The sequence below is a fragment of the Girardinichthys multiradiatus genome, chromosome 13, assembly GCF_021462225.1.
Source record: "Girardinichthys multiradiatus isolate DD_20200921_A chromosome 13, DD_fGirMul_XY1, whole genome shotgun sequence".
Taxonomy (NCBI): domain Eukaryota; kingdom Metazoa; phylum Chordata; class Actinopteri; order Cyprinodontiformes; family Goodeidae; genus Girardinichthys; species Girardinichthys multiradiatus.
This window is the reverse complement of record NC_061806.1, coordinates 24,404,141-24,425,531: the sequence shown is the minus strand read 5'-3', so window position 1 is coordinate 24,425,531 and position 21,391 is coordinate 24,404,141. Positions and strand designations below refer to the sequence as shown.

General features: G+C 38.2%; 1 protein-coding gene across 3 annotated transcripts in view; it reads left to right on the top strand.

Annotated features, from left to right (window-relative positions):
• The window catches only part of ripor2 (RHO family interacting cell polarization regulator 2), a 99,735-nt gene that overhangs the window by 39,020 nt on the left and 39,324 nt on the right, over positions 1–21,391 (top strand). For all 3 annotated transcript variants that reach the window (XM_047383879.1, XM_047383878.1, XM_047383880.1), the window contains exon 2: positions 19,076–19,196. In XM_047383879.1, the coding sequence (XP_047239835.1) occupies positions 19,076–19,196 (121 nt within the window). The remainder of the gene's footprint in view (positions 1–19,075; positions 19,197–21,391) is intronic.

Below are 21,391 nucleotides of genomic sequence, written 5' to 3'. Positions count from 1 at the left end.
CCTAAATGTAAGCTCTTCCGATTTTCTTTCCAAATTGTACTTTTTTAAGAATTTCTTTCACATGAAAGACAAAAACATAGTTTCCCTATCTGACAACCACTGCACTCCTAAGGCCTCTCAGGTTCGAGTGTGCATTAGTCGCTAAATGTTTAATTTCTAGTCTAATGCTTCACAAGTGGCTCTGTTAGAAAATCTTCAAGACATACTTCGTGGCTCTTCTCCCTGCTGAGTCTTTGCTCCAAGCAGCTTAATGATCTCCAGCTGAAACATGTAACAGTGAAACTAGAGTTGATGCAGAAGGCAGCAGCTGTATCCTCCAGTGGATTTCTCTGCCAGGGAGAGAGGACTTTTATTTATTTTTATTTATTGTTATAGTGGGGTTTTTTCATTCAGCAGCTTTGTAAATTGTTATTCTGCAGTTCGGATTACGGCAATGGAATTGTCAAGGCTACAGGAGGAGTGAGTTGAACATTAATCCACCATTACCAGTTTGGAAATCACACCCAGAGTGATGTTGCTGGGGAGATGTGTTGCACTGCTATGAAATAAATATAACCAGAGAGAACGAGCATACGGGTTGATGTGTTTATCTGACTTCTTTTTCTTATAAATTGTGCAGAAACACAGCGGAAATGCTCAAATTAAACTTGTTTTCTTGTTTAAAATCCTGTTCCCTGTAAGTAAAAAAAAGAAAAAAAAAAGGCAGTTGTCAAATATAAAGTGTGGCATCTTTTTGTGTTCTGCGGCCCTCGAACATGAAACGGTATAGATATGGATTTTTGCTTTTTATTTCATGCTCAGTTTGCTGTGGGAGCTGGTGCTATCACAGTAGCTGCTATCAGCGAAGAGAATGTTATCTTTTACCTCTAAAAATAACTAATGAAGCTGAAACAACCAGCGCAGGCCTGTTTACATGGCGCCGGCATTCCAGCGCTGCAGCATAGGTGGTCATCCTTCTAGGTTTCTGTCAGTCGCATATAATGAACTAAACACAGCAGGTTAGCAAGCAGGTTCTCATACTTACTGGATGTAGGACATTTATAACAAAACGTATTCAAAAAGGATTCACTAATTCAGTAATGCCCAGATGCACCGAAAAAAAGTTATTGTAAAAGCACAAATTGTCATTTCTTAATATCCTTTCATAACATTTATATTTTCAAAACAGTAGCAACATTTGCTTATAATGCCTGCGCAAACTATAAGCCGACTTTTGAAATATTACACATGTGTGCAATATGTAGGCTGCTTAGTGTTGCGCAGCTGTTTGCTGGCTGAAGAAAACCGACATCAGGGTATGGGATTTATACAAACAACTGAAGAAGAGAATCAAAAAGATTTAAATATGTTTTTTTTTTTTTTTTTTATTAAGTGTGCTGTATTGTTTGTCATGTATTGGTATTTTGTATAGATTTTAATGCGAACATTTGCTGGTGATCGGTTGTGAACCCTTTTTGAACAACAACATTTTATGCACAGTTGTCTGTTTTACAGGCTTGTTCCTAATTCAGATTTTTGTAAAACTCTGACCTGCTGATTGTGATTTGGCCGATTTAGTTTCACTCTTAAGATCTAGGATTAAAACCATTAAGAAATGCTTCTATGTATTCTGGCGTGAACTGAAAATGTGGCTGCATTCACACTAAAACATTTGCATTAAAGCTGTCACCATAAAGCTGAGTTTATTGAGTCTTTTACTAAAATGAAGTAAGGTTACTGGATATTTGTACTCAATAAATTAATCCGAAAACAAGTTAGTGTGAATCTCCTCTGCAAAACTAAGTCGTTACCACTTGTCCCCACATATCTCTAATCATAAGAGGTTAGTAGATAACAGAATAAACCAGTATATGTGTTCGATGACAGATCAGGCAAACTGTCTTGTAGTTTCCAGCATAAACCTTTAGGGGGAAAAAATCAACTTATAGATATTTTTGACTTGTAAATAACCCATTTATGTATACATATGCAGCTTTGCAACTTTTTCTCTTGTAATTCAAGATGAATGTAAAACAGCTAAAGCTACTGAAGGAAAATCTTTATACCATTTTCACATCTGCCTGGTTTTTCTCTAGTGTATGAATATATGCAGCTTTAACTAAACTCATTTCAGCATCCCCTTTTTATGCATCGGATAATGTAGTGTGGTGGTTCCCAACCTGGGGGCCCGGTCCCCTAAGGGGGACGCAAGAGAGCTCAGGGTGGGCGTGCAGTGGCTTTAATGCCAAAGAGATAGGTAATATGTTTTTCACATATATAAACCAATACCCCACTGTATGATGATTAAAACCCTCATCAAATGCTGCTTTCGCATATAACTACCTTATCCCAAGTGTATTTACAGGATTAGTATGAAATAAAAGGATAACTAAAGCAACACTGTAGCTTTAATAAATGAAAGTACATTGTTTCAGTCGCCTTCAGCATTAATTTCTCACTGGTATAAATAAACGTTTAAACTAATGCCCGTTTCATACGGCAGGATTTTTATGACAATTTTTGACCCAATCTTCCCCTTCTGACATCCCCTGATTATCGTGATGGTTCTTAAAGAAGCTATACCTAAATTTATTTTTGTTTGGTTAGGAAAAATGATTTTTACACAATGTATTATGAATTAAAAGATGTACTTTGATAAAAAAAAAAAACAATTGACTAATTGATTGCGCAATTGAGCGAGTCCAGGCTTTTTTTTAGTAGGAACAAGCAGTGAACTGGGGACAACATGAGACGACTGTTCTATGCCAATGGCACAACGATGAGTGGAGCCTTTGCTTAGCAAGCAGCTCCTCTAGCCGTGCTCGACAGGGTATGTAAACAGAACAGTATGGCTGCCGAAGCACGAGGAAAATTAGCGATACCGCTACTGCCTGTCACTGCATACACAGCTACTAAACAGAGAAAAACGGATGAAGAGAAGAGGGACCTGAAGTGGAAAGTGACCAACAAAGAAACAAATCTCGTGTGAATATTGGCACATTGTACTCCAGGTGGACCACCTCGGACTAGATTTGGCTCAAAACTAGCTGTAGTTCTGTTAGACAGGTAACTTTTCTTATTAGCACTTCAGAGCTGTGTGTTACGTTCTGCTTTAGTAACAATCTGCGACTGTTAGATACGTGAAATGTTGCTAATGTGTTAGCCTGCCAAGTGGATTCTTGCTTACAGAGACAATTATTATTTTTCTTTTATTATAAGACGTAATATTGTGTAAGATTTAGACTCACTATGAGTTTGGTCTTACCTCCTCATTTGCAATCTGACGGGCAAACCCGCTCCAGGTCAGCGGTAGCCACTCGCTCTTCCCCTGGTTCTTGACATGGACCCCGACTTGCACACCTGCCACGGCGCTGACCACGAACATCGGCTACTGGTTCTGCCTCTGGCTTGACCACGATGACGTCTGTGTCCCTATACCATACATACCACACAATGACATTTACACTGTAACATGACCAAGTCATGTAGCATATAGCGCACAGTTAAACTTAATATTAAACAACCAACACAAACCGTTGTAACTCTCAAAATCATTTATATTCACAGTAGCCAATTAGATACTCCATTAGGTTAGGATGTCATTTTGTAATGTAGCCTATGACTATCTTGATAACTGTATAACTACACTGTGTAGGAGGCTATTTCAGTACACTTACATTCCGGCCTTAAAGGTCAGTTTGCATCATGATTTGAGCAATGAATACATTTATTGAAAATTAAGTCTTGTTTTACTCGTGTTTATGCAAATTCTGAATATCATTTTTGCACTTAGAGCATGCAAAAAAAATCCAAAAACAATCGTGATGAACTTCAGGTGGATTCATAGTAAGTAAAAGCTTCCAAGAGGATGAGGAGGGACATTTTGAGATTGTGTCTTCTTTGTGGAATGAGGAAGGGGCACCTCAGGAAATGTTTCTCATCGGTGTCGTAGTAGTGACCTAATAATTTTACTTAACCTCATGCTATGCTATTCAGACACACCTGCTTCTCAGTTAATTTAGATAATAATTATTTGACCTCTTGAAGTCACTTATAGACTAGTGCACTGAACTTTATGCCCGAGATGGTCAGCGATTTATTAGGGATAAAGTAGAGTGCATTAAGAAGTAACCTTCTCTATCCTTACATGGTAGCACACCATACACTAAAGCAGTACAGGTAACAGGAGCATATAATTGCCAATATGTATTCATCACACACATGAATAGGACTTTATTCATCATGAACTCTGCTTCGTTTAATAAACGTTTTTAGATGTACTTATGTGGAAAATTACAAAACAGTTTGACAGCAGCTTGTCTGTGTTGAAAATTGACACTGACATGCATGAATAATCAACAGATAAATGAAAAACATTGTGATCTCCTTTTTACTTTGGTGTTTTATAACTATTTTGTGCATATAAAGGTATCAACTGCACACTAAAGTCTAAACTCCCTCCTAGAGGAGACATTGCTCATAAATTGCTTGAACTCTCTCCTGCATACACACAGTTTTTGGACATGTCTATGTAAGATAATCAGAGAATAGGTCTTAATTTTTAAAACGTCTAGCAAAGCATGATTGCTTCCACTTTAGTTTATTTTTTATGGAGTGTTAACAATGATGTCATGAAATTGCTTTATTTGTTTCAACCTTTAATTACAATAAGAGAGAAAATTATATATCCATGTAACCTAAAACCTTCTCTGTTGCTGCTAAAGCATAAATATGATTGAAAAAAATCTTTGAGGGCGTTAATTTGGTAGATGGCCTTGATGGAATGGTGTACAGTTCTCAAAAGGGATTACACGCTGCTCTCCGCTGCTAAAATGTAAACGATAGCTGCGTGAATGTAACTTCAGTCCAGACGGGTCTGACTTAATCTGGTCATCTGTCCATTCAAATGCCACTCCGTATCCCGACACTAATTTTTTTTTCTTTGCCTCATGGGATACAGATGACCTATAATTAGAACAGAGTGGCTATAATCACATCTCAACGACATGAGAGGAAGTCTGACCACGCCCAAAGGGGTCAGGAAGAGCTTCAGGGGCCTTTTAAACTGCTGGAAAATGTCTCTGGATTATGGAGGAATAAGATTTGGCTTTTGTTAAGTGATGACTGCAAAGGAGAATATGAGGAAGACATTTCACCTGCAATGGCAGAGGTAATGAGTAGATGAAGCAGGATTGAATCAGGACACCACTAGCGTGCCCTTCTCCCCATTTTTAGGAAATTTGATTTTATCTCAGATTTTATGTAATGGAGCTGACATCTCTTCGTACATGCACAGTGACACACAGAGGGAAGATTGTGCTATTCCAGCATTCCCACTGCAGCATATTCAGTCTGTCTTAAGTAAAGTTACAGTCAGATGATTCCTCTTATTTATACAGTCAAGCCTGTTTCAGTGTTGACCTGAAAAGGCTTTAATTGTTTGTTTAGGATCACCATAGAAGAACACTGAGATCAGAGCGGTCTATCTGGGTCAGGATTCTAGGATTATTTCTGGTCAGAGAAGATTTTTTACATCATGTTTAAAAGTCAGCCAGATACAACACCGGATTTTTTGTTTTGCATGGAAGCTTTGTATACATGATAATGCTTTGTTTTAGACGGTTCGCTAAAGATCAGACGTATATGTACATGTTTAGATCTTATCACTCACGTGTCATTTGGAGGGAGTCTTTAATGCCACTTTTCAAAACACAAGACTCTCTCCATTTCCTGTTTCATTGAATTGTTGAACTATATAAATTCTTAATGGTCAGTGTAAAAATGAGATTTGTTGCGGAAAGGATGTAAATATCATTTAAATCAATGGTCAAAGCTTTGGGGAAGGTCATTACTGTCATCGGGATAAGTTTGCAGCAAGTCTCTATTACCAAGACGATACATTTTGCACACCAATAACTAGAGGATGATCACATTACTGTGGCTGGAGTTCATGGGCTCATAATCTGTTATGTTCTTACGTCTACATGACAGACAGATACCTGTTTTGGGTCGGTATTTAAAATGTGCTATATATATTTGAGGTCCACGATATATCGAATCATTATTGTCCTCATTGTGTCAGTGAGTGCAAAATTGCAATTGCAAAGGATGTTTGCAATATTTAGTTGGTTACTGTATTTCAAGTGGCATGCATTCACATATATTTGGCTGGTTGGATGGACTCTAACTGCCCCTAATTCCCATAATTGATTGGGATGCTAACGGTCATGGTTAGTGGTTGACGCATTATTTAGTGTTAATCAAAGAAGATTCAAGAAAAGTTGAGTTAATAATCTGCATCATCACAGTTTTCACCAGTAGTATTGTAGTTATGTAGCTTCTTAATATTGTGCAACCCCAAATTAGGAACTTGCTATTGGACAAGTTGCTATTAGTTTTATTTGAACCTTGATAGGCTGTATAGGCAGGTTTGTGTTTTATTACTAACTCGACTGCTTAAAGCAAAGTAACAATCAATCCTTCATCACAACGTCTGTTTAGTTGAGCATTAACATGTCAAACCCTAGGTGCCGCCTACTTGGGAATGGTGTTATGAGAACACATTTTGAACCGTTTGACCTTTTATGCACTTAGGAACTGCGTTTAATGGGCCTTGACATTCTTTTTTCCATAAACTGGTTTCAGAGTGAAAAGTAATCTGGGTGCTGGTCATTTTGCCACTTTGCCATTTTGACCGTTCTTGTTTTGATTGTTCCCCTTTTCAAACTTGTTCCGGGTATGAAATAGAGCTGTCTGCCTCGGGATGTTTTGTACCAACCACATGTTGGTTCTTACCTGCCAAGAGAATATTTTGTACTCACTGCAGTTAGTGGCGTGCATGCAATGGTTATTCAGGTGTTTTGCATCACTATAATATAGTGATGTGAATGAGGACATTTCTGGAAAGGGTGAAGTGCTAAACTTTTTTGTTTGTCTAATACAGACATTGTTTTGATTAAACTTCCTTTTTGTGTGGATCCTGCCTTAGCCGGACCTTCCTAAAGTTTTCCAGTCACGCTGTTACTGAACCGCTGGTGCTCCTTAGCTTCTGTCTCCAAACACATAAACTTCTCCAGCAACAAGGTAGGCCTATTTGGTCTCTTCTTGAGGCAAACAGATTTTCTGGTAGCCCAGTCAAGTTGCCTGAGGTTGGAAGGGCTCTGTCAAAACCCAAGACTCAGATGGAGAGTGGGAATCCTTGCTAATAACTCAACCTTTTTATATTAGACTTCAGGCAAATAAGAGGCATGTTACTTATCTAAGAGGTGAAACCATCAATCATTGGTTGTAAGTTAGGGAGTTGTCAACTACAACCAATCAAAAGTATTATCCAGCAGCAGGACATCTGAGACGGTGATGCAGTCTGTCTGAGTGTTGAAGAAATCTGTTGAAAAGTGGATCTGAGGTTCAGCCATTATTGCATTTCCACATAAAATCTACATCGAAAATTTTTATTTGAACTATTTTTATTAATTTAGTAGCTCTAGAGTTTTTTCTTTTAACAAATACAACACATTAAGAATGATACACTATTACTTGTTTTAAAAAAAAAATAAGGTAACCCATAAAATATGAAGTAAATGCATCTCTTGGCTGTTATTAAACAGTAATTGTAAATACAAAAGACTAATCATTTTAGTGCTTTCAGCTTCTTTCTTCATTTATCTGAAATAAAACCTACTTCTTGCTGCAATTACATTTACTGTAAACCGGTAATAAATTATAGTATATATATTTTATAGTCTTCTGTTTTCTTCCAGGCTAAACTAAGCTGAGACATTGAAGCTTAAGTCATTAATACTACTTTTTTTAAATGGGGGGAAAAAAAATTATTTTGATGCGTAAAAAAATTATGAAATAGAGAAATATATACCATCTTTGGGATCTTAAATTAGACATTTAATTGGATTTTGAAAGTATTGTTTTTTTTGTAGAATTGAGTGAATTGAGTGAAAACAATAAGTTAAAGCCTTTTGTAGCCAAAACTAATGACTTTGCAATCATAACCTTCAAATTCCAGGTTTTCTGACCAGTTAGAGGAAGGTGCCTTTTAAGGAGAGATGTTAGGAGTTATCCCACCATCTCATTTATCTTTACGTTATGGGCTCAGGTGTTTATTCTTCTTCTTCTTAGTTTGGTCCTTCTTCACTGTTTGTTTGTGAAATCTGAACTCACCCTTCTGTGAAATGTCTCTGTTATTAAAGGTGTTTCATCTTCATCCTCACACATTCTCCTTTCTCCAAACTGTCACCTTAAAGCATTTTCTTTTTTTCTTTTAGCAATTGAAGGGAAACCTTTCAAGTGCAGAGGAATAAAAGTGCTGTCCACCGAAGAGATGTATGCTTTCACCTCAGCACTAAAACATATTGAGGCTCTCTGTTCTCAAAATAATTTGCTGTGTAAAAGTAGCTCTAAATGAGCAAATCCTGAATTTGATTAAGAAGCAATATCACGAGCCTTCTGCCCTGTAGGATAGTAAATTTGCATTTGCATACGCTTCCCTCATCTCTTTGCTCTGGTGATTCCCCATGAACAGAACAGTGCTTGTGATTATGGGTGCTCTGCAGATTTATCACTGTCATGTACTTTACCTACAAGCAAATTTGAATTCAAAACATGTTCTCTTCAAGACTGTGGGAAGGTTAATGTGATCAAAAGAGGATTAAAGCCTGGTGACATTTTGCCTGTAGGAGTTTGAGTCTATATCTTTGCCATGCAGAGAATTTAAATGTGTTCAAATCATGATTTTATTTATGAAAGGAGGAAAACTATCCAAATCAACCTAGCCTTGTGTGAAAATATAATTACCATCCTTATTAAATCATGAATGAACCATACACTTGGGTTCAGTTTCAGTAGCTACACATGGGTCTGCTTACAGCCGGATCTATGGAATCAATAAATCACTTAAATAGAACCTGTCTGACCACAGGAAGTAGGCTAAAAGATCTCAAAAAGCAACACATATTGCCTCAAGCTAAAGAAATTCAAGAACACATGAGAAACAAAGTCCTTGACCTCCATCAGTCCGGAAAGGGTTACAAAGCCATTTCCAAGGTTTTGGGACTCCTGACTTTGGGAACTGTGGGGCACCTTCCCAGGAGTGGCTGGTCTACCTTCCTTCCCGCCTTCCCATTTTAACTCCAAGAGCTCATTAACAACTCTTTCAGGGGTCGCAGAATAACCAAGAACAACATCTAGAGCACAGCAGGTAAAAAACTAGTGCTGATCAAAAATAACACACAACATTCATTATTCTTCAAGTCATTTTAGGACTTGGTGGCGGTGGTGTGATTGTCTGGGGTTGCTTTGGTGCTTATGACAACAAAATCCTGAACTAAAATGTCCCACTAATAGCTTGTGGCCTCAAGCTTAATTGCACTTAGGTTATGCAGCAGGGCAGTTACCCAAAGCACAGCAGGGTCACCTCTGAAGGGTAAAAAAAAGAAATGAAGGTTTTGCCGTGGCCCAATCTAAACCTCGACACAAATTATTGAACCAGATTAAGAACCTTAAACCTGATTTTTACACATGAAAACCCTCCAGTGAGGTTATATTAGGACAATTCTGCAAAGAAGTGTTGGTCAAAATTCCCCCGAAGTGACTTAAAAGACTTGTTGCATGTTTTCGCCAGTGCTGAATGGCAATTGTTACTGCCAAGGATGGCACAATCCTAGGTTTAGGTGGTAATTGCTTTTTTACTTTGAGGCAGGTTGTTTTGGACATTTTCCCCTTAATAAAGGTAATTCATATTTGAAAAATACTTTTGTATTTATTATAGTTTACTCTTCTTTGCCTGATATTAAAATGACTTTGAAACATTAACAGCTGACAGAAGGACGAACACACAAATAAAAGAGGGAAATACTCTGTCATGCATGCAGGTATTTTGTGTGCAACCGACAGGGGCACCTTTCATTTCATGATAATTAAAGGAACAGAAAGAAACACCACTGCACGGTTCGGCTTTGGGATTTCAGATAGTTTTAGCTCAGATTTGTGCTTCCACCCAGAACCAGTTTACATAAACATGTACTCAGTTATAACGTCACTCGTAGGCATGCCCTTGCCACCTCTCCATCTTCGCTGGAATGCATCATCTCATCTCCAGTCGTACTTGGATACATATTATCACCCCGATCCCTTGGACTTGTTTGACTCACAAAGCTACTACTTATCTGCTGCATATTCATACCTAGCCTCTTCTCTTTTGCATAAAATCTTTAATTATCTTCTTCCTGCATCAATCTTTAATGTACTTTGCTTGTACAATCGCATCATTTTTATAGTAAGGACACAAAGTAGAAAAAATAATGAAAATCATTTACTCTAGGCTTGTAGTGACTTTGTAGAGATTTAGTAGAGCATCTGTAAACTTTAGGATATTGTTAAACATTTTTTACAAGTCAATATTTGGTACTTAAAACACCCCAGGCGTGTAATGTGTGTGTGTGTGTGTGTGTGTCCGTCCTACTTCTCTGCAGTTGGCTCATAAATGATGCCTTACGTAACGCACTCCATTCCATTTTGTCTGCTGTTGCCATGGTGAATCTAATTTATACAGGCGTTAAGAATTAGCCTTCTCTTGTTAACATGAACTGTGGGCTGACGCTGTTTTTGTTTTGTTTTGGGAGAACACACACTTTCAAACACACACTGTGGGAATTATACAAGAGTTATATTTGTAAGTTGGGCTGTGTGCAGTTGTTTAAACTTTGATGAGGAGGGCGGTTAGGGGGCTGTCAGCCAAATGTAAGGGTGTGTTTTCTGCACTAGAGTTCAATGTCAGAAGAAAACTTGGGATGATTAATGGGATCATTGGCAAAGGAGCAAAAGGGTTTGTTTATATGCAGGGATTATACAAAATGATACCGAAATTGAGCTGCTGCCTGTTTTGCAAGTAGGCAGAAGTTCTTCTATAACTTATCTCTCTGACAAGTAAAGGCTGGAAGCTCTTGACTTGTCTCCTCTCAGCGTTTCTCTCTGAAAGAAACCTCAGCACCAGTCTTAACTTCTTTTGCAGCCTCTAGCAGGTTTTCTTGCCCTGTGTTTAGTTCCATCCAAGTCTCTTTAAGGCAGTATAAGTCATCAGCCACGGTGATTTACTTGTGGGACAAATAGTTGAATTTTGGTCTCATCTGACCAGAAGACCTTTATTGATGTCTTTGTTCTATCCTCTACATGGTTTGTGACAAACTGAAACAAAATGAACCTTTTAAAGGCTTTCTTTCACTTATGGGTTTCTTCCTGCCATTCTAGTATAGTACAATGTTCTGTCAACAGATTCTCCCGCCTGAGCTGTGTATATCTGCAGCTTCTCCAGAATTACCATAGGCATCTTGGTTGCTTCTCTGGTCAATGTTCTACTTGCTCATTGTGTCAGTTCAGGTAATCAAAAATGTCCTGGTCAGTTTGCAGCTATTCTACTCATTCTCAGATGACTCTCCTTTAAACTTCCCCCAAAAGTTACCCCGACCTGTCTGCTGTTTCTTCGTCTTCATGGTGCCGTTTCTTTACTAATGCTGTCTAACAAGCCTCGGAAACCTTCACAATCTGTTGGAGTTATGCTGAGATTAAATTACAAACAGGTGAACTTCATTCACTAATTAGATGATTTTATTTTATTTTGGGTCATCAGATTAATGGTGTGAATACAAATATGACTGCAAAATTGTTTTATTTTTATTTGCCGAAACTTTTTTAAAAACATGTATCGTTATTATTCATTTTCACAATCATGTACCACTTTGTGTTGGCAAATCACCTAAAATCCCAATAAAACACTGGAGCTTGTGGTTGTGATTAGAAATAATGTTTAAAAAAAAAGTCCAAGGTGCAAAAAACTTTGCAAAGCTACTATAGTTTACAATCTTTTGGGAGTTCTGCCTACATGCACCAAATCTGGTTACAGAATTAAACAATGTGACTTCAATAAAAAGTTTTCAAATTCAATTCAATTGCCAAGCTAAAACTAATGCTATTAAATTGAAACCATTTCCAGCTATTTATGCAAGGGTACACATAATCAGACAAATTACTTGAAGCCACTGGAGTCTGAGGTAGGACAGCAGAAAGTCTGCATAGATCTCACTGTACATCTGTACAAAGTTTGTCTCTCCAGTGACGGGGTCTCTTCTCTGACCTGAATCTGACTACACTGTTCAATGTTTAGGATTAATTGTAATGTGTGTGTATATATATATATCAAACGCATTCTAAATACAGATATGAAATGGTTTCTTGAAGGGTATATGGAAGGAGATTGGCATAAAAAATATGGGTACAAACTGACAAAGAGGCAAATTCATCCTGAGCTTTCTTTTAACATCTTTTAGTGTCTTTTTCATCTCTTTCTTGGAAAGATCAGTGGCTTTCCATTCATCTCATACCCACAGGCAGGATTTTGGCTCTAATACACTTATCCTGCATGTCTCTCACCTGTCAGAGCTCAGCATCTGCAAGTACTGACACTGCCAAGTAACGGTCAAGGGTAAGACTAATACATTACATCATATTGGAGCAAACTAATCTTGCACTAGATTCCCTCCTCTGTGCCTCTTCTTCCCATTTGCTAATTGCGTATTTGTCATATGGAGACTCCTGCCAACTGGAGCTCAGCACGTTGATCGATTTGCTGAGAGCTAAAAAGAAAAGACTAAAAAGCAAATGCATATTTTAGGTTCAGGAATTGGGGTGAAAGACAGCTGCGTTTGTCATTGATAATTACTGTCAATAAATCACAACATGGTCCATGTGCCTTTTGAAATATGAGAAAAACCTGTGGAGCAAAACTCATAATGAGGCAATTGTTTGTTTAGGATCACCATAGAAGAACACTGAGATCAGAGCGGTCTATCTGGGTCAGGATTCTAGGATTATTTCTGGTCAGAGAAGATTTTTTACATCATGTTTAAAAGTCAGCCAGATACAACACCGGATTTTTTGTTTTGCATGGAAGCTTTATATACATGATAATGCTTTGTTTTAGACGGTTCGCTAAAGATCAGACGTACATGTACATGTTTAGATCTTATCACTCACGTGTCATTTGGAGGGAGTCTTTAATGCCACTTTTCAAAACACAAGACTCTCCATTTCCTGTTTCATTGAATTGTTGAACTATATAAATTCTTAATGGTCAGTGTAAAAATGAGATTTGTTGCGGAAAGGATGTAAATATCATTTAAATCAATGGTCAAAGCTTTGGGGAAGGTTTTGCTGAGAGATAAAAAGAAAAGACTAAAAAGCAAATGCATATTTTAGGTTCAGGAATTGGGGTGAAAGACAGCTGCGTTTGTCATTGATAATGACTGTCAATAAATCACAACATGGTCCATGTGCCTTTTGAAATATGAGAAAAACCTGTGGAGCAAAACTCATAATGAGGCAATGCAAGAAAAAAATCTTTATATGTCCTGAAATACTGATCATAAATGTGGAGGTTCCTTCCAGAACAGTTTGAGGTAAAATCCAGGAACATTTGGATGACTGTGAACATTTGGCATATAGTCACATGATTTATCTGCTGAAGGAACAAGTCAAGAGAGCTGAATAAAAGTCCTCTGACTGATTTTATAAATTCTACCAATCAACCGATAATGAGGAAATTGTAAAAATTAAATGATCAAATATGTATAATTAGTCATTAAATAGGTTCTCCCTGGCCCCGAAACAAACATTTCTTTCATCTTCTTGTGCTGCCTGAAGAAGCTTCCTTACCTTTGACAGATGTGGAAAACGTACTGAAACCACTGACATGGTGAGCCAAACTGAAAGCAGAGATGTTATCTGTGCTTCTAAAGGGAATAGATGATTATCTTTTTATAAAGTGGGCGAGTTGCTGGAAATGAATGTAGGCCAAACAAAGTCTCCACCTTACAGTTAAAGGCAGATTTTTCTTGTGAAGACGATATCCCAAGATAAAAACCTTCCTCAAGTTTAAGTTGTGTGAGGGAGTGCTGCATTTTTCACAGCTGTGCATGTTTTCTGTAAAAAGAAAAAAATCTCGAGTACTCATCATGTGCGGTGTGTACAATTTGGAAACATTAGGATTTATAAGATACCACCTTTGCTGCTTTTGCTTCATATGAACGCAGGAAATGGGAAGCAAAAAGGAGAGTGCTCTGAAGAGAGTCCCTCATGTTCTGCTGTTACCCAAAGTGCATGATTTAAAAAGATGTGCTGCCATTTCCCACTCGCTGCTCTTATTTTAGAGAGTACTGAGTCAGAAAGTCAGAGGGACAAACATAGACAGCAAAAAATATCAAAATGGGCCCAAATGCTGTAGTGCAGAGAAACAAATGAATGCTTGAAGCTGTGGTTTGGACAGGCTGTTAATGCAGTATTGGTGGTTAAGGAGTTTGAGGGGTTGGTGGAAAAGTTAAATCTTTCATATCATCACACAAACGTTAAGAGCTAATCAAGATAACCAGAGTAAATGCAAAAAGGCAGTTTTCAGATGAATATTTTATTTATAAAAGGAAAAAAGCTAACCAAAACTAATGTGACACCATTACCCCTTTTCCACCAATGCGGTTCGGAGCCCGTTTCAGTTCCCTAATAGGATTTGGAACCGGTGATGTGTGTTTCCACCGACAATAAGAGGTTCCAGGGGGCAAACTGGTTAGACTAGGGCACCACAAAATACTAGGTTTTTCTGTGCGAACCGCAATGTCACCGAGTCGAATCTGTAGACAATAGAAGCAACAAGAACGGCAGCAAAGACAAAGAAGGTACTGTACAAAACGTTATTTATATGTTTGCAATAACACACTAAACATTCATAAAATGTACAACAGCTCGTTTTCATTACACTCGCTGATACTGAACATATGCAAATGAAAACATTGTACATACCATTGTTCTTGCACGGAGACTCCGTCTCCTTTTCTGTATTACCTGTAGTTGATGGATGCTCTCTTTTTATATTAAAAGGAACATTGTGTGCAGCTCAGCAAGCTTCGCAGTCTCACTACCACGCTGTCCCCCCATGTTGTGTAACGCCCACTGTTGATGACTCATGCTTGGTTCCTAAAACTGGTAGAAACGCACGTCGGTGCTCAACAAGACACCAAAGTTCAAATTTATCCAAACTGAACCGATGAAAGACAACGTTTTGGGACCCCAGTAAACAACAGTAAGAGCCGTTATCCACAAATGGAGAAAAGATGGTACAGAGGTAGCCCTTCCCAGGAGTAGCCGGCCTACCAAAATCACTACAAAAACTCGTTAATGACCCATCCAGGAGGTCACAAAATGAGAACATCTAAAGCACTGCAGACCTCAGTTAAGTTCATGATTCAATAAGAAAAAGACTGGGCAGAAATTGCATCCATGAGAGAGAGCCAAGGCAAACACCCCCCCCCCCCCAAATAACACAATAATAAAGCCTGTCTCACATTTGCATAAACACAACTTGATAATGTTGCACACTGGCACAGTTGGTAGTAACACCATGTTGATTTGGATAGCTTTCTTTCCCCTTAATAAATGAAATCATTATCAAATGAAATCAGCAGTCACATAAATGGGGCAAAAATGCAAGAAACGGATGAAAATCTGTAATTGGGTAGATGCTTTGTTACAGCACTATATAAAATTTGAATCGGGTATTGACATGCTGAGTGTAGTTTTTAATTTATCACTAACAACATTTATGGAAAAGAAATTGATTTTATATCATAGCTGATGTCTATCACAGCAATGCTGTACAAAAATAATGGTTTATCCCAACCTTTTCATAAAAATACAAATAAATCATTTGTCTACATTATTGAAAAAAATCCATTCTTCGGTTTCTCCACAGAGCAATCATCATGATTGTATATCTAATGAGTCACAGCCACTGAGGTCCTGTTTGTTTTAAGAGATATTTCTGCTATTATTAATCGGAGCCGCATCCATCTTCTTTTTGTTCTGCGACTTCAAATCAGCCCGTCTTTCCCCAGCACCCCGTGTCAAGTCTTTGTGTTTCCATCTGTCTGCCGCTCAGACCGAATGTGATGATATCAGGTGGACGGCTCAATCAGTTACAGTGCCTTGGATGGTGATCCTGTGTGTGTGTGTGTGCATTTGCATGATAACACAACCCTCACCCTGCCCCCCACACGGCTCTTGTCTGTCTTGTCTGGGAATATAAAGAAAAGGAGGAGAAAGCAGGGTTTGCTGAAACTCAGGGCCCCACAGACAAAGTGATGGAGTGATGCAACCAGCCTGAAAAAATCCAGTGTTTTTCCTGCTGCAACCAGTTGTTTAACTGGAAGCTCTGTGGGATGATTTATGTAGTTTGTCTCAGGACAAAGAGCTGATTCAGAAGAAATGAGATCTGAATCACTGTATATCATTTAAGGGTTCGATTTCTCCTTACTTTGTCACTTGGTGAACTTTCTTTCTGGAGATTTAAAAACTGCAATAAATGTTTTTTTCCCTATCTGGGTCTAAATAAGTCTAAACATCTGAAACGGTAACCTTAAGGAAGCACAACTCTGAAGTGCTCTAACGTACCACATGAGCATGAATAAAATCCTCCTAGCACAGTTATACTGATCATTTTGCAGATTATCTTGCCATGAACTGGTAGTCATGTGTTTCCTCTTGGCAAGGCGTAGTGCCTCATCAGTGTGTTTGAACTGAAATATTGCTGTCATCATATCAGGCTATCTGAGGGCAAGGTTTCAAACATGTGACAGCTTTGGCTGTCTTGCTTTAGTTTCTCTCAGGAGCACCAGAACCATCTAGTTTTAAATAAAGACAATAAAATGCCAGCGCCTGGAGGGTTTTCACATTTTGTCTTTTTGCATTCATATTTCACAATTTCTATGGGATTTTATGTGATAGACCAAAAAAATGTAGTGCAATCAGAAATGCAAATATGGGGAATGTCTATACCAGTTTTGCACATCTGGAGACTAATAATTTTGCCCATTTGTCTTTGCAAAATAGCTTCAGATCAGTCAGATTGGAGTTAAAGGGTTGCCACAGTACAGTCCTCTAGAGCTGCTATCCTACAACTTTTTGATGCATCCCTTCTCCAAACACACCTGAATGAAAGAAATGGCTCTTTTCCAGGCATCTGCATAGCTGATTGACATGCTGATGAAGGGATTCAGCTGTTTGGTTCAGTTGTGTTGGAGCAGGGACACATCCAAAATCTCCAGGATAGTAGCTCTGTAAGACTGGAGTTGGGCAGAACTGATCTAAATCACTCCATTGTAGCTCTGGCTCTATGTTCAGGGTTGTTGTCCTGATGGAAGGACTCCACTCCATTCTTTAATAGTTTGAAGCCTCCAAGAAGTTTTTTAAAAGACCATCCTTTTAATAAGCTTCCTCCATCTTCCTAAGAGCGCTAACCAGCTCCACCTTTCCCCTTCGAAGAAAACCATCCCACAGCATGATGCTACCGTCACTGTGTTTCACCATGGAGGTTATGTGTTCAAATTATTGTGTAATGTCAGGTTTTCTCTGCACATAGTAGGTCACAAAGTTTAATTTTGGTCTTTTTTCACCAGAGCACGTTCTTCCACATGTTTTTTTTTTGCCACCTACACGGCTTGTGAAAAACTGCAAACTGAACTTACTGTCACTCTTCTACAAAGGACAGATTTTTGGTGCACATCTCATGGTTGTCCTTTTGACAGAGTCTCCCATCTGAGCTGTAGATTCCTGCAGCTCCTCCAGAGTTACCATGGGCCTCTTAGCTGCATCTCTGATTAATGCTGTCCTTGTACAGCCTGTCAGTTTGGGTGGGTTGTTTGAAGCTTGGGAAATTGCATTTAAAACCTAACCCTGCTTTAAACCTCTTCAGAACTTTAACTCTGACCTGTCTGTTGGGTTTCTTGGTCTTCATGATGCTGTTTAATAACTTTCTCTGATTCCTTCACAGAACAGCTGCCAATTATTTGAGGTTAAATTACACACAAACTTCTTTTAGAGTTTAAAATATCCACCTACTGCCACTCGCGAAGCAATTTAGACATTAAAGGTCCTTTCTCTCCAGTTGAAGCTGGGATTTAGTTGTCTCAGCAGAATACTCTATTTGGGCACTTGATCTTTGCCACATCATTATCTAATGGCTATATTTGGATGCTTCACTGTCTATTTTCAGCTCGCTCTCCAAGTGTCCACGTCAGTCACGCTGCTTTCTATATCTTCTCCTTTAAGAAGAAAAAAAGGATTGAAATCCGCTGCTGGTAAATATAGACACAGTGATAAAAGGTGCTTCAACTCCAAGAGGGACTGATTAGATAACTCAGCATTTGTGGAGTTGTTGCACAGAGGATTAGATTGTTAAACCAAAGGAAAATATGTCTTTAGAAATTGTCAGGTGTGCTTTTGAAAACTTTGTGAACAGATGTCTGTCTGCTGAGCTGCGTATGGCCTTTAGTTCAGATGTAAACTACCTGCACAGCTGATGAAAAGTGACTGGAGGTTTTGGACTGTGAAACCTGCCTGAGGCACAACAGTAACAGCTGACGTGTGTTTGTATGTATGTGGTGACAAAGAGGCCTAAAGGAGGTTGAGACGTGTTACTACAGGCTCTGAATGCCACTTATCCACATGATGAGCATCACCAACAGTACCTAATCCTGTGCTGCGTTGCACAATGCTCACTTCACTCCAGTTATCCTACGGGTTCCTATGCAGTCTGGACAAACATTTCACTGTTTTCCCGGTCAGCAATGGAAAAAGCAAATGAGAATGTGGAGAAACATTTGTATTTCCAGACTTTATTGTCTCTTCTATTGTCTAAAAATTGTCCTTCTTCATTGTGTCCTGTTTCTTTCCTTTGTTGTGTCCATCCTCCTTTCCTATCCTTCCTTTATTGTGTTTCGCTCCCCCTTTTTCAAGTTTCAAGTACTTGCCATAAAATTGAAGTTTAGCTTTTATTTTTTTTATTTATTGGTTTGTCAGTAAACACAAAGGGCTGGGACCTCTGGAAAGGTCTGGAGTTTTTACATGAACAATAGGAGCCCTGTAACTTCTTTCTTTCTGACATTTGTGCTACTGCAGTTGCTTCTGCCGTGCCGTTATCCTGTGCTGATCATTATCTATTATTTTTGTGTAAACTGAAACAACTGTGCGTCTGTGTTTCCTGCAGGAGTTTCTTCCCGCATCCCAGAGATCATGGCGGCCGGCACCCACTCCCCTGGAGGGCCCAACGGCATCATACGGAGCCAGTCGTTTGCTGGATTCAGCACACTGCAGGAGCGCCGCTCTCGGTAAACAGACACCCATAAAAACTCACAATATGAACAAGTTCACATTGTTTACTTATGAAATAAATTAAAAAGTATATATGTCAGGGATAAGTTAGTGATTTTCATGCATTTAATTGTCTTTCTTTTCTTTGCTTACATAAACTGTTTTCTTTTGGCCAAAATCCCAATATAAATAAGCTCTTGTTATCAATATCTGTCCTTGAGCTTTAGCATCTTCTTCACTAAGATCTGTGGAAATTAGAACAGGCTATGGCGATGCATCCAACTGACCAAATAATGTCCAACCGAGTTTAAATGCATGGCATCTGGTCTATCGTAGCCTTCCAAATACTGCATCCAAGGACTCCTTTTCCATTGCGGTATTACATACGCTGAAATTGTGAAGGAAATTAATATATTGTGCAGCTCTACCCTGATATTTATACCAACAGTTGCTATAAATAAACAAATTACTGCTTGGATTAACATTTTTCTTTATTTTCCCATACAAATTTGACTCTTTAAACAATATTATATTTTGTTGATGTGTTGTTTTACTAATTGTATTTTAGGTGTGATTATGGGTTTTTATTATTCTGCCTAATTTAAAGCATTTGGTCAACTTTAGTTGTTTTTAAATATGCATGAAGGCATAAATATAAATAAAATAGGACAGTGGAACAGAGCTTGTTTAGTATGACTGATAATGATTATTGCTACTTAGCCAAAGTGTCAGAATTTTATATTTAGTAATGTATTAAACAGATTTGTATGTTTGAAATTATTTATTTGCATCCAGGACACAAGTATTTTTTGCATGCTGCATTTCTGTAAATATTGTGGTTAGGACAAAGAAAATTCTTTTTGGTTTGCTTTTGGAAAGAGTTGAATCTAGCTGTCTAATAAATGATTTTAGATGTTGTTTTTAAAGGATCTACTTCATGGACTTCTAATTCCTAGTTTATTTTAGCCCATCTTGACACACTGCTCCCTGTCAGGGTATTTCCAGCTTGTTGTGAGTTTCTTAAAATCTTGTAAAATGTGCAGATGCAAAGGGGTAAATCTAAGGGCACAAGTCAATTTGCAATTCTGTGTCTACGTTCATCTCCACGGCTCATTAGAGAAGAAGAGAAGCGCTCAAGAATAGCATCAAACCTGTCGAGGGAGATGGTTACAACAGTGGGAGAAAATTAAATGTGTCAGTAATCTGTATAAACATGCAGCAGGGTTGACTTCACTGCTAAACGATCACTGTGCCGAGAAGAAGCAGCGGAGCCGTTTCTATCATTCATGTTTTTCAAATGAGAAATATTTTTACCTTCTATCTGTGACCCCTAAATAAACCCAAGTCATTTCAAATTGTTAATTCTTTCTTTGCAGAAACAATAATTAAAGTATTACTTTACGGGCGTAGATTATAAGGTCAAGTTAAGTTGTGTTGCTTTTCTGCTTGAAAACGGTGGATGTTGGCTTAAGTTAAACGTGGCTTTTGTTGCACTAACTGTTTGAGCCTTTTGGTGGAAAAACAAACACAACAGACTGATCACTGATGCTCCTCGTCATCCGACTGCAGCCTGAAGACAATCAATAGTCACATGTCCAATTTATAAATGAAGCTTGCTTGTAAACAGAGCTAACAAGGTGAAATCATTGAAATCACTGCACACAGCAGTAAGCTGTTGACTGCTTCTCCAGAAATGTTGCTTATGTCACGGTCAGTTTTGCACTCAAATGCTCTCATACATAAATTAGACATTTTTACTCGAAACTGCTTCAGTTTTTTGTAAATCAGACCCAAAATGTCCAGATGCCTTTTATTTGATTAGTGTTCTACACATTTTGGAAAAGTTCGAAAAGGTATGGAATTAGATTTACGGATTTTTAAGAGAACAGTATCTGGAAAAATATTACATCCCTGATCCGGTTGTCTTTAAGTTGTATTTATCTGTTTGTCGATCCAAATGTGAGACTTGAAAAGTATGGAGTTTTTATGTAAAAACTGTAGGAATCCTGTTGTTTACTTGAACTTTCTGCAGAGATGTCAAAATAAACAAAGATATTTTTTTTTTTTACTGTTTCTTTCCCTTTGGCTCATTCTTCTAGAGATGAAGTACATTCATACTCCCATCCCAGATTTCTCTTTTACAATATTTTCGTTTCTGTGGTCAGTGCTGGTTGTCTTGAGCAGTCCTGGTCCTGCTGAGAGAACCCATTTG